The sequence below is a fragment of the Monodon monoceros genome, unplaced genomic scaffold, assembly GCF_005190385.1.
Source record: "Monodon monoceros isolate NGI ecotype Baffin Bay Population unplaced genomic scaffold, NGI_Narwhal_1 Super_Scaffold_2, whole genome shotgun sequence".
NCBI classification, from domain to species: domain Eukaryota; kingdom Metazoa; phylum Chordata; class Mammalia; order Artiodactyla; family Monodontidae; genus Monodon; species Monodon monoceros.
Window position 1 is genome coordinate 67,977,138 of NW_021703776.1, and position 13,576 is coordinate 67,990,713.

Genomic DNA, 13,576 nt, shown 5'->3' on the forward strand with positions numbered 1-13,576 from the left:
CCCTGTTTTCTAACATTCTGTCAACTTAAACGAATCTGTCCTGGTCTTATCATTCTGTTTTTTGTTTTTTGTGCGGTATGCGGGCCTTTCACCGTTGTGGCCTCTCCCATTGCGGAGCACAGGCTCTGGACGCGCAGGCTCAGCGGCCATGGCTCACCAGCCCAGCCGCTCCGCGGCATGTGGGATCTTCCCGGACCGGGGCATGAACCTGTGTCCCCTGCATTGGCAGGTGGACTCTCAACCACTGCACCACCAGGGAAGCCTGTCCTGGTCTTATCATTTGAGCTCCAACAAGAGCCTAAGCCACAACAGCATTTCAAGGAAGCATTCTTTGGAAAACACTTTACTAAATTAATGCCAAATGCAATAGGGACATTCCAAGGGTCTTGATCTGTTTTTGAAAAACAAACACACAAAGAATCAATGAAACATGAAGATTGAGAGAAGTGTTCTTCAAATAAGACAAACTGATTTTTTTTTTTTTTTTGCGGTACGCGGGCCTCTCACTGCTGTGGCCTCTCCTGTTGAGGAGCACAGGCTCCAGATGCGCAGGCCCAGCGGCCATAGCTCACGGGCCCAGCTGCTCCGCGGCACGTGGGATCCTCCTGGACCGGGGCACGAACCCACGTCCCCTCCATTGGCAGGCGGACTCCCAACCACTGTGCCACCAGGGAAGCCCTGATGTTATTTTTGAGCTGAATCTAAAGACACCTCCTAGGCTTCTTCTGGCTGGTTTTAGACAGTCAGAGGTTACTTTCAAAGATGCTAACTCGCTTTTTCTTCCCTGAAATTATCAGCAAGCATTGAACACTGGGCTCAGTTATATATAACAAAGCTTCCTCAAATTGCCTTGTATATATTGTACATTTGAGGGATATCCTGGTCAAAAATCACTCTGTAACATGAATTGAAGTAAAATGATAATGGTTCTATTTTCACTTACAGAAAACAAATCCTGCCATTTCCAAGTTGTGCTTGGATGAGCCCAAGAGGAAAGATATAATACTTTCAGGTCATTATATATTCAATTCAAATAGGTCCATCACTTTAATAAATCACGAGGAACTACAATGCATAACAGCAAATGAATACTATAAACTTGCATAGTTAACATACCAAATTAAATACGTTATGACTTTCAATAAAGCAACCCTATGTCAATGAGATTTTAAAACAGCTTATCTTCTAAATATTGTTGTTTTCTACGCAACCAATTTGCTAGATAATATGCTCTATCTGCTGTGGCAGATTAACACAATTGGATCTAATTGTTTCTTAGCAACTGCAGATGCTTTAAAATCCTTTGGCTATACTCTCCATGACATAGGTCATTGGTTTTTAAGTTTCTAAGAGTACAGATGCTCAAGTCAATGTTTCATAAAGTTTATTCTAAATTTATTGTCATTCAGAGCCTCAATTCAGAGTTCTAGAAATTTTGAGTTGCTACAATTCCAAACTCTGAAAGGTTAGCTCATTGCTAGAATAGCATGTATTATAGGAACAATGTTAGATTATAAAATTTGTCATTCAGTAATAATGAAACACACAAAAGAAAGGTGATTTTTCAGACAGACACCAATTTACAGAATTAGTTGTAACCTTATTCAATGCCAAAGTGTCAATTACTCTCTATAGATTTCTCTATTGATTTAGACATTTGGTTTCAAATGTTGTCATTGGTAAATTGGCCTTCTTCATTTGTTCACTTAAAAGGACAGTGATAAGCTAAAAATCGAGGTGCTTCTTTTTTCATCACTCACCTAGGTTCTGCCACATGCTGAAAATTTCACAACCCATCGTTACCCGCATGTCACCATACCTGAAATAGAACAAAAATCAAACCTGTTAAAAAGATTCCAGAACAAAGAAGTTATCTGTGTCTCTTTAGGACACAATCTATCATTCTGAATTAAAAGGCAATATGTTTGTAATTGAAGATGTTTAATGCAGATGACTTTTCATTGAGGTATAACTGATATAACATCATATTGGTTTTAGGTGTCTAATGTAACAATTTGAATATCTGTATATATTGCAAAATGGTCACCACAATAAGTCCAGTTAATATGCATCACCATAACTAGTTACAAATTTTTTTTCTTTTGATGAAAACTTTCAAGATTCACTCTCCTAGCTACTTTCAAATATGCAATACAGTATTATTAACTATAGTCACCATGCTGTATCCATGCTGTACCCACCATGCTGTACCCACCATCCCCATGACTTATTCATTTTATAACTGGAACTTTGTACAATGTACATGTCTTGATGCCTCTAATTCAAATCCTCATGTAAATCCTTTAGTAAAACAGATTTGTCTCATAATTTTTCGCTTCTATGGTAATTTTGAATCCTGAAAGATTGAGGACAAAAATGTTTAAATAAGTTCAAAATAGTGAAATTTCCAGAAAGGACTGCTTGTTGTCCTCTTGGTCAATGCCTCTCCACTATGATTTCTAGTTATGGAGATCTGATTTATGAATCACTTGAACTAAAATACTCTTTAAAAGGCACCACATTTTATTTGCCTCATATTCTTACCCGATTATACACTGGTACTTACTTTTCTAACACCTTTTTCTTTTTGGAAGGTGTAAACATCTCTAACTGCAGACACAACTGGTTTATAAAAATGACTGCAAGGTAAAAGTAGGAATCCCAGATCTAAAACGAGAATGAGATATTTAAATACTATGGGGTTACAAAAATATTTACAGGTGAAGTGACATGATATCTTGGATTTGCTTCAAAAGTGGTAAGTGAATGGGGGGTATAGTTGCAATAAGATTGGCCATGAGTTGGTAATAGTTGAAGCTGGGTATGGGTACACGAGGGATTCATCATACTATACTCTTTACTTTTATATATGTGTGAAATTTTCTATAACAAAGAAGTAAACTAACTAAATAAATACTATCTATTTTTATATTGCTTCAATGTTGTATCCCAAGTTTCATGAGCTCTCTGGTACATGCTAAATGGCAGATGTTTTGTTTCTCTTATAACATGTCTGCGTGTCTCCAAGGAGGCTGAGGTATAAGTTGGATTACTTTACTCCTGTGTGATTTCATTTTTGGAACCCCTTTTAATGTAGAACTGAAAAAAAAGATACGTACGCTCTTTTGGATATGCTAATTGCTTTAAATTCAGAGAGTATATAAAAATTCCCTACCAAGACAAATCTTCTAAGTTCTCTTATACTAAAAACAGCATCAGAAAGAGATAAGAATAAAATTCCCAAAAATAAACCTAACCAAAAACATGGAGGACATCATGGAAGGAAACTACTTTTCTACTGACACCATGTAAAATTAAAGATAAATAGGAGAAATATTATAAAGAGTTAATATCTTTTATACATAAAGAGTTCTCACAAATAAAAAATATAACACTCCAAGCAAAATAATGAACAAAAATCAAGAACATATTCTTTACAAAATATGAATTTTAGTCAATAATTATTCAATACTACTAGTTAATAACTAATAACTAATGAATAATTAATAACATAACTAGTAAGAAATGTAAATTAAAGCAAAAAAAATTGTTCCCTTTATCAAATTGCCCCCCTAAATTGTCTCTTCTAGTGTTGGCGTACATATAGGCAATCAAATATAATTGGTACAGTCTTTAACAATATTTTCACTTACAAATATTTATCCAAAGAAATAACTAGGAATATATGCCAACTTTTATTTTGTAAGAATACACATAAAAAGAGTAATTTATAAGAATAAAACAGTAGAAACAACTTGAATATTACAAAGTAGCACTGTGATTATGAAATTTTGATACTTTATTGTAAAGTATAAAGACATTATGGAACCATTAAAATTTCACTGGTTTCTATTGTACTTTTTGTATTTCCTAGTTACCTAATAAGGACATTTTATTAAATGTTTAATATAAAAGAGGTTATTTTTAAAAGAATAAGAAACAAAGATGTAAAAAACATAAAACACCACTAAGAAGGGAAACCAGGATAGGCACTGCCCATTTTTATTTATCATTTCCCATTTTAAAAATGGTGTATCGAGAATTCTTAGAGACCCAGGCATATCACATTACACTGCAGACTTACATAGAGATCTGTCTTAAAGAATCTTACTAATCTTTCATTTTTTATTTCTTTTCACTAATTCATTCTAAAAAATGGGAAGAAGAAGTGAAGGAACTAAAGGGTTTACTTTGTAAACACATTCTTCACATAAACTCTATTTTAAAAGATGTCTTAAAAACATTATGCTCTAAGTTCTTTTTGTCATGCATGCATAGGGATCAAAAAGAATAAGAATTAAAATTTACAGTAACAATAAAGAACTTTCTCTCCTCTTAAGCACTATGATTTCCACCAGGTTGATAAACATATTTATAGGCCTAGCTTGTTCAAAAATATAATGAAAAACTCTTCTAACATTATTCATAAACTAATAGGGCCCAAGATTAATTTGAGGTAGACAGAATAACTTTCTCTACTAAGAGAAAGAAAATACGTGAGGTAATTTCCTGAGGGACATTGTGAAACCTTTTAGCCCAAGTAGGATAGTCATCTAAATGGATACTCACCTTATAATCAAAGTTTTCATTTAAGAAGTTCTTACGAAGTGCATCTGACAGGTACAGAACCGTTGTAATAATAACGCTAGTGATAAAAGAGAATACATTTTAAGTTGGAAACATCACGTTAGTGAAAATCATTTATCAGGCAAGAATAAAGTAACTAAGAAGAAAACCTTCAGTAAGCCTGTGGAACTATACTAGATAATTCATATTTGAAATAAAAAAGAGAACAGATGCCCAGGAAAAAACAAGAAGGAAAAGAAATCCATCACTGATATGCAGAAAAATCTATGAATTCATATGACTTAGAATTATATTAATATCTTCATGTTTTGTAATTTGTAAATTTCCAAAGCAAAAATGATTTAATAAACCCATAATATTCTATATTTTATTAACATGGAAGAGAGTCAGACTTTTAAAAAATACAGAAGAAGAGATGGAGCCCAAAGATGAAATGGATAAAATGACAGACCATATTGAGTATTTATTAGATAGCTTCTCCTGCTCTCTCCCGTTTAAGGTGTTAGGGGGCATGTAAGAGCTTTGGAAGTCAGATTCCTTCTCTCGTGGTGACAAGATTGCCACTAAAGAAACCATTACAGACTGTGAAATTGTCTATAGCCCAGTACTTAGCTATGTGAAACTGACAGCGAGTGTTACAGCAATATAGAGAATGGGGCATCTCTGAACTGGAGAAATTAGGGAAAGCCTGTCAGAGGGGGCATATATAGTCATATGTATTTTGTTAGGGAGATTAAAAAAGGAAGATTTGGTGAGTATTCTTGGTTAACTCTTGAGTTATCCATTTTGTTCAAAATCTGCTCCTTTTTACAGCTAAAAGAGTATATATTCAAAATTGAATGTATTTCCAATTGGTTCATTTAATGTTAGATATAGCATTATATTGAAACAAGATAGGTCACTCCCCAAACCACCCAAAACCAAGCACCAACGTATAAATGATTGATATTTAAAACCTCTTTGGCCTTTTTTAAGATGCATGCATAAGTAAGTGCTTGTGATGTGATGAGACCCCAGCTCTCATTACAGGATTTGTAACTGAAGGATATAGCTGTCTGACCCTATAGGTAAAACAACATGAAACAAAACAAAACACCCCCACCAACCTCACACCTTGGTTGTCCTACTGGTAAAATATAGATTAGAAGAGTATTTACTAATTACAAGAATATTTATAGTCTTTGAAGAACTTAAATGTTCATTATTGTAATCTGCTGGAAAACTCACTATTATAGTCTCCTTGTGGGGCAGGAGAGTAAGATTAGCGAGGTTAAGGAGTTGGATGGTTGAATGTGGAAGCTCAAGGTAAGAAGAGGAAAGAGAAGAAAATCACCATTTTCATGGGCATTTGCTCTACCATGAGCAAGCACTGTGTTACATACATGTGCCTTTTATATGTCATCTACATCTTTCAGTGAATTATCCTATGAAAATTAACTATAAGTAAAGCCTATGAGATTGAGAAGTCCTGTGGTTTCTTCTCCCCTCTCAAATGGCAGATATCAACAGCGAATTTCCTATCAGAGACAAATCACCTGCAAGTAACAGGTGTGTAAAGTGGCAATTGTCCAGACACTGGTGAAATCAATAATGGTAACTGATTAAGTCTCCCAAGTAGTTAATTCAAATCTTACTATATGAAACTAAAGCTTACTTGTCAGAACATGAAATGCTATCAGGCAAGGAAGGGACTCTTTGCCCAGCATCTAGTAGATTGTGGGGCTTCTAAGTTTATTTATTTTTTTAAATTAAAAAAAATTTATTTTATATTGGAGCCTAGTTGATTAAAAATGTTGTGTTAGCTTCTAAGTTTAAAAAAGAAAAATTTGCATCCTTAACAAATGTTCTGCTTTGACATCCAATGGAGAAACACACACAGTCCCACTACACCTGAGTTTTACATCAAAAACCACCTTCTGGCCCACAACTCTAGCTTGGATTGTTGTTCAGAAACAATAACCTCTAGTGTTAGTGAAACATGACATATCTGGGATTTGGGTTATTGGGCCCAATGCTCCGGAAAGGAGCCACCAAACTCAATCTTCCAAGTGAGACAGATTATTCCATGGCAAAGATTACTCACTTGTTATTTATATGCTGGGTCCCAAACACATATACAAAATCCATGGCTTCGGGCTTCCCTGGTGGCGCAGTGGTTGAGAGTCCGCCTGCCGATGCAGGGGACGCGGGTTTGTGCCCCGGTCTGGGAAGATCCCACATGCCGCAGAGCAGCTGGGCCCGTGAGCCATGGCCGCTGAGCCTGCGCGTCCGGAGCCTGTGCTCCGCAACGGGAGAGGCCACAGCAGTGAGAGGCCCGCGTACCGCAAAAAGAAAAAAAAAAAAAAAAATCCACGGCTTCTTGAACTGTGCTTGCTGGTAAACAATATGGAGCCTCTCTGGCTTTATGAAGAACCCATGAGTCTCATCACTTGGGAGCTTTAAAAACACAGATGTCAGGATCACACCCCCAGAGATTTAATAACTGGGCTGGGGTGCGACCTGGACATCAGGATTGGTAAAGCTCCCCGAAGAGTCTATGTACACCCAAAACTGAGAAACACTGCTCTAGACTTTTAAAAGTTAGACAAACTTTCCCGGGTACCTGGTAGTCTAGTTACGATGCAGATTACGATTCGGCAGGCCTGGGAGAGCGCCTGAGGTTCTGCATTCCTAACAAGCTCCAGGAGATGTTAATGCTGTTGATTCACAATCCGCCCTTTGAAAAGCAAGGCTCTAGAGAGGTAGGTCTGAGTCAGAAGCACATTCCAAACAACACCGCTTCACATTCTCCTGCCTTCTAGAATTTTAGGCCGATGACTACTGTGGTTCTTTAATGGGTCTTGCATCCTTGCTCTGGATCGAACACCTCACCCTCTTATCTTATCAAGGCTGCTTTATCATCAGGCACAAGAGGTACAGGGTGCAGGGCCTTTGGAAAATATTGAGCCCTGAAAAAGTGTTATGGAATCAAAAACTAAAACTGCAAAATAAAAGCTAAAAAAAAGGTTCATAACGTGTCCACAGAATGCAACATTATCATTTTCATTAATTGTCTAATTTAATATTCATGCAACTTCTTTTATATTGAAAAAACTAGAGGTTACTTTTTATAACTTAACAAGAATTCCTAAGTAAACAGAAGTGCTGAGAAATCACAGGTAATTGGAATTAAATGATTTACTCCATAGGCCAATAATTTAAAAAGCAAACTGTAGAAACTGCTTTTCATTCTGGCATGTGGCATGTGGGTCTATTTAATGTTTGATATGATGAAGGGTAAGACCTCCAAAAATAAGACTCCTCAGGGCTAGAAAGTTCTTAAAATGACTCTACTTCAATTGCTTTTCATTTATGCTCATAACATTCAGCCCAAGTCACAGAGGCAGCTCCCAAAGCTTTTTATGTCTCAGCACTAAGACAGTTTCCTGGCACACAGGTCTCCAAGCCAGCTAAAGGCATATATACATTATTACTCCTTCACTGTAGTGGATACCTGTAGCGTTTAAGGATTTTTCTTTACTTGTTCTAATTTATCCAAAACCGTGTGGCTCCTTTGGTTTTATTCTTTTACTCATGACTCAGTTTCTGAATATAGGAACATTTTAAATCTCAGCGCTCCAACTCAACAGCTAAGAAAGGCTTTGCAATCTTTTACTACAAACGGTCAAAATACTGATGTCTGCTACAGAAATGCAGGCATAAGGATCACTTTTGACAGCCCTAATCTATGGAACAGCATGATAAATGTATACATAAAAGAGAAACTGGTGCACAAGAAATCAAAGCTTTCTTCAAGTTTTCCAGTTGCCACTTCATTCCTGGCATTTAGAAAGTATTTTTTAAGCAACGCTATCCCTCCTATAGAAACCTCATCTCCTATAAATTGTCCTTTTGAAAACTACTCCAACCTGATAATTTGCTGAAGCAAAAGCCCATCTCCATAAATTATAAATGGATTGAGAGAAGCACCTTTTGGATAAACTGGGCATCAACAAGGCTGATGTTTGTGCACTGAAAAGCTATGGAGATCTAAATTCGGAGTACGACAATTTCCCTACAACCTGACAGGTTAAGAGGGCAGAAGAAATCACCACAAAGACATTTAGGGCAGATAAAAATCCTGGACAGCCATCAGGGAAACTGATCTGAGCTAGTGGTCCTCAAATGTCAGTACATGAGCAACACCTGAAGGTTACATAAGACTTTAGGGTCTCACCAGTGCCTATGGCTTGGTGAGATCACACCGGGGCCCAGCCAGGTGATTCTGATGCACGTGACAGTTCATTCTGAGGTCTGGTGTTACAGATGGAAGAGAAGACAAACAAGGGTTGGAACCTGGAAAGCAATGACATTTGGGGAATTTGTCCTTGTTAAACACTGCATCATCAAGGGCCTAGCCCAGTGTTTGTTGAATGACTATAGCCTCAAACCTGTATTTAAATGTATGCTTTGTGATAATTACTTGCTGTACTAGATAATTCTAAAATGTAAAGCTTGTAGAACTTTTTATACTTTTCTATAGATATTTTGAAGAAGAGACTGAAATTAAGACAGGCAAAGCTGATGGAGAAAGGCACTCCAAGTGGAGAGCACAGAATCCGCCAAAATGGGGAAGAAGGAAAAGGATCAGTAATTTTGCTTTCGGTGAAGGAAGCATGCAGTGCGGGTGAGGTAAAAAGAAAGAACAAGAATTGAAATGGAAGAATTTTTAAAAATTCCTTGACCTCCTCCTCCGGGCAGTATTGGCAAAAAATCACTCATGTCACAAAAGCCTCAGTTTTTCTGACCTATTAGGCTTAAACCTTAATGTATTCTTGCCTTTCCTCATGTATTCATTCTCTCTACCAGCTCCTCACAACTCACCTGGAGATGCAGTGTGCAGGCAATTCTTGTGTAAATATTTGCTATAACTATCAAAGTTTTTGGTACCTTCATCTCAGTAATATACAGTTTTGATAAAAATCACTATCTTTCCTCCTGGACAGTAAAAGCGTTTAAAGATAATTACCCTAATAGAAAAACACCACCATCAACAAAAAACAATAGTACAATGGGTGTTCAACAGATCAGCTACTCTAACATAAAACTTTTCATGGTCAGTGTCACATACTCTGTCTTCCTTCCTGTTACTATGGAAAAAGTATCAATGCTCCTAGCTAAGGCCAAGCTTCCTTGTGTGCACTAGATCAGTGCTACTCTGAGTGTGGTGAGCTTCCTTCACTGAGAAGTCTCACCACAAAAAACAACGTCAGATGAACTAAACTGCATGCTTACACAGTTGATTTAGTTTCCAGTGCAAGTCGATGGTGGACAGGTGCCACCCTTTAGGAAAGCTGACAGACAGGCACAATGAGAAATACTTGCTCTCATCCCTACTTGCCTATCCAAGGACACCGTTCCTTCACTTGGGCCTGATTTCTTTAGCACCATCAATATTTCTCTTTTCTGTGCCCTTCCTATCAGTAAACCAACATGCATAATATTCCATATTTAGAAATGAATCCTAGTACTCATATCTCCTTCCAGATATAGCCCCATTTCTCTGCTCCCTTTTACAGCAAAATCTTCTAAAGAGCCGATAATTATTGCTTTCACTTTCTCAATTCCCATCTGTTCGCAAATTCACTCTAATAAGACTTTCATCTCCAACACTCCATGAAACAGCACTTGTCAAGGTCACCAATATCTACACCGCACTGCCAAATCTCAGGGATAATTGTCAGTCTTCATCCTCCAACCTCCCAGCAGCTCTTGATACTCCTTCCTTCATGAAATATTTTCCTCATATGGTATTATACCCTTCTGGTTCTCATCTTTCATCACAGGCTACTCCTTTTCAGTCTCTGTTGCTGGTTGTCTCTCAACATTCTGGCCTTTGAATGGTTGGCATGTTCCAGGGCCCAGGCTTAAGTAGTCTTCTCTTTTCAATCTATACTTTCTGCTAGGGTGCTCTCATTCAGTTTGATGGCTTCAAATACTACCCAATGCTAATGACCCTCAAATGTATGTCTCTAGCCTTGACTTCTTCTCTGAGCTCCATACAAGCATGCCCAGCTTCTTCTCCTACATCCCTACTTGGGTATCTAGGAGCATCTCAAACTTCTGTTCAATACAAGATTCCTCACCTCTCCCACCCCTAACGCTACTCCTCTCTCAGCATCTTCCATCTAAGTGAAAGGCACCATCATTTGTCCTTCTGTTCAGGCCAAAATTCTAAGAGCTATCTTCAAATTTTTTTCTCTCTTGCCCACAGCCAGTCATCTGCAAGTCTTATCATCTCTGTCTTCAGAATTGATCTTCTCACTACCTTCATTGCAATCCACCTATTCAAGCCATCATCATCTCTTACCTGGACTGCTGTATTAAGCTCCTAACTGGTCCTTCCTGGCTTCTCTCTTGTCTCTCTACCCCCTAATATCTGGACCCTGTCTTCTTCCAACCTCATTTTTACTTGTTCCTTCCCTCCTGACATTTCTGCCACACAGTCTTTCAGCTCCTTGAATGTGCCGTCTTCACTCTGACCACAGGGCCTTTGTATATGCTATTCCTGCTGATAAGAACAGTCTTCCTTTGCTATCTGCCTGTTAATTCCTGCTTTAGATTTCAGCTCAAGTTTCACTCCTTCAAAAAAACTCCTCCTATCCTAGTCCAGAACAAAGTTCCTTTCATAACCCCTCTCATAGAACTGTGCTTTTTATCTCTATGACATTTATTTTTACACGTTAGACACTGGAAAATATGTACTGAATGAATAGGTCAGTGAATGAATAGATGACCTTCCCTAAGAATCTTTGATTCAATAAATCACTTATTTGCTACACAGATCTCATTTGAACGCTAAACTGGTGAAGGCAGTAATCAGCTAAACAATTCAGGGTTTGGTGGGAAAAAAACACACACAAAAAAGTATATGTTTGAAGCCAAATGCACACAAGATAAACAAAATAAGGGCCTGAAATTTCAGCTGCAGGGCCAGGGAGTTTTTACTCTTCTCTGTAAGTAAGTCTGTTACAAGATTTATCTCCTTGAAAATATGTATAAAGCTGTAACTTTATTTTTGTACTGTATTTTGCAATGTGTATGGAAGGGGGTGGAGAGAAGCTTGTCTCAAAGTGTCCTGTACTTTTGGTACTTAATTTTCATCTCCCTTATGTTCTCTTTCTCAGATTGAGCAGTTGTCCTCATCCTACCAAGAAATTACAGTGGACAGGCACAATAGAGCTTTGCAAGCAGGCAGAAGTCAAGTTTCTTATCCTTGTGAAATTTAGCCTGGACGCACTTACTACGTTACACAATGTGAGACATTCAGGTAGAAATAAACAAAAGACCATACTAATCGCCAGGTGTCTGTAGTCACAGCTTTCGGCAGGACTTCACATAAAGCAGAGAAGCTACAGGATTTGGGACAGCACAGTTGACGGAAGAAAGTTAAGGGCATTTAACTGACTTGAAAACACAGGAAGAAAGGACCAGCACATAAAATAACATATTTTGCGGGATGAGCTATTCAGTTGAGTTCAAGTGTAGGGCAATGGTGACTTCTCGGCCAGTTACTATAAATTTGACACGTATTAAGCAAACAAGTGGGTAGTAAAAGTGGGAGTTCAGGTTGAAATGCCTCTTTGAGGGGCCCTTATCAAATATTTGTCTAAGAAAGTTAGTATCATGGAAGAAAAGGTGGTCAACTTCAGGGACCTAGATCTAGCTTCTGCAACTTGCTTCTATACAGTTTAACAAAGTAAAACCTTTTTCCTTCCAGTGTGTGCTCTTTAACATATTTAAAATATCTTTAACATCTTTCAGAAATTTATTTTTCTACCAATATTATTGAGGTTAATAGTTTTTTACAGATAAGGCACAAATAGCTAAAGGCTTATCTCTGAACTACATTGCATTTATAGCACAAGAAAGATCCCACAGGCTTTCATAATTTGAATGGGAAATGGCTATGGCAGTTAAATGAGGAGAGGAGAGGGAAACTGAACAGCAAAGAGCAGGTGGTCTGTTCCAACTTGGCAGGTGCTTTACCAGGCCCTGGGGTCCTGTCTGTGAATCAGGTTGGATCTGCCACAGCCCGTCATCGCCAGTGGAAAAGTAGTGCCAGATTCCTATCGGCACTGACTTGGGTGGCAATGGAATGATGTTATTGCATTCAGCAAACGCTTATGGCCTTTTTTCTTGGGTTTGCTATGGGACTAATCTTCTGGTTAAATGCATTACACAGAACTCATCTCTAACAAAATCATGTTCCTATTTGGTTAACATTATAGATGAAAATCTTGAACATCATATGTTTACTTGAAAACAGAATCTAGACTTCCAAGTCTTCTACCCACTCATGTGACAAAGTCTTCCTAAAGGGAGTAGAGATGTTTAGGTGGGGCAGAGCGTGATGGCATCTCATATCAAAAGCCACATGGTTGCCATGGTTTTCAGAAGCTCAAGCACCGCCTTTGTACAAAAGGAACAAAATGTTAAATTTACTTTCAGTTTGAATTTCTGCCACTGAAAATTCTTTTTTTTTTTTAATAACAGCTGCTGGTTTTCTTTCAATTTAATTAATTAATTAACTTATTGGCTATGTTGGGTCTTGGATGCTGCGCGTGGGCTTTCTCTAGTTGCAGCGAGAGGGGGTACTCTTCATTGCGGTGCGCGGGCTTCTCATTGCGGTGGATTCTGTTGTTGTGGAGCACGGGCTCTAGGTGTGCGGGCTTCAGTAGTTGTGGCTCGCGGGCTCTAGAGCACAGGCTCAGCAGTTGTGACTTGCGGGCTCTAGAGCGCAGGCTCGGTAGTTGTGGAGCACAGGCTTAGTTGCTCCGCAGCATGTGGGATCTTCCCGGAACAGGGCTCGAACCCTTGTCCCCTGCATTGGCAGGCGGATTCTTAACCACTGCACCACCAGGGAAGTCCCCCACTGAAAATTCTAATTCAACTCAAAATACCCCTCTGCACACAGGGCAGGCAGAATGGCCAAATGATGATGCTGTAT

General features: G+C 38.2%; 1 protein-coding gene across 1 annotated transcript in view; it reads right to left on the bottom strand.

Moving 5' to 3' along the window:
• DOCK4 (dedicator of cytokinesis 4) overlaps positions 1–13,576 on the bottom strand; it is a 480,919-nt gene that overhangs the window by 67,388 nt on the left and 399,955 nt on the right. Inside the window, exons 28-30 of the mRNA XM_029233259.1 lie at positions 4,570–4,645; positions 2,567–2,667; positions 1,761–1,819 (exon numbers count right to left, since the gene is read on the bottom strand). Coding sequence (XP_029089092.1) covers positions 1,761–1,819; positions 2,567–2,667; positions 4,570–4,645 — 236 coding nt within the window. The remainder of the gene's footprint in view (positions 1–1,760; positions 1,820–2,566; positions 2,668–4,569; positions 4,646–13,576) is intronic.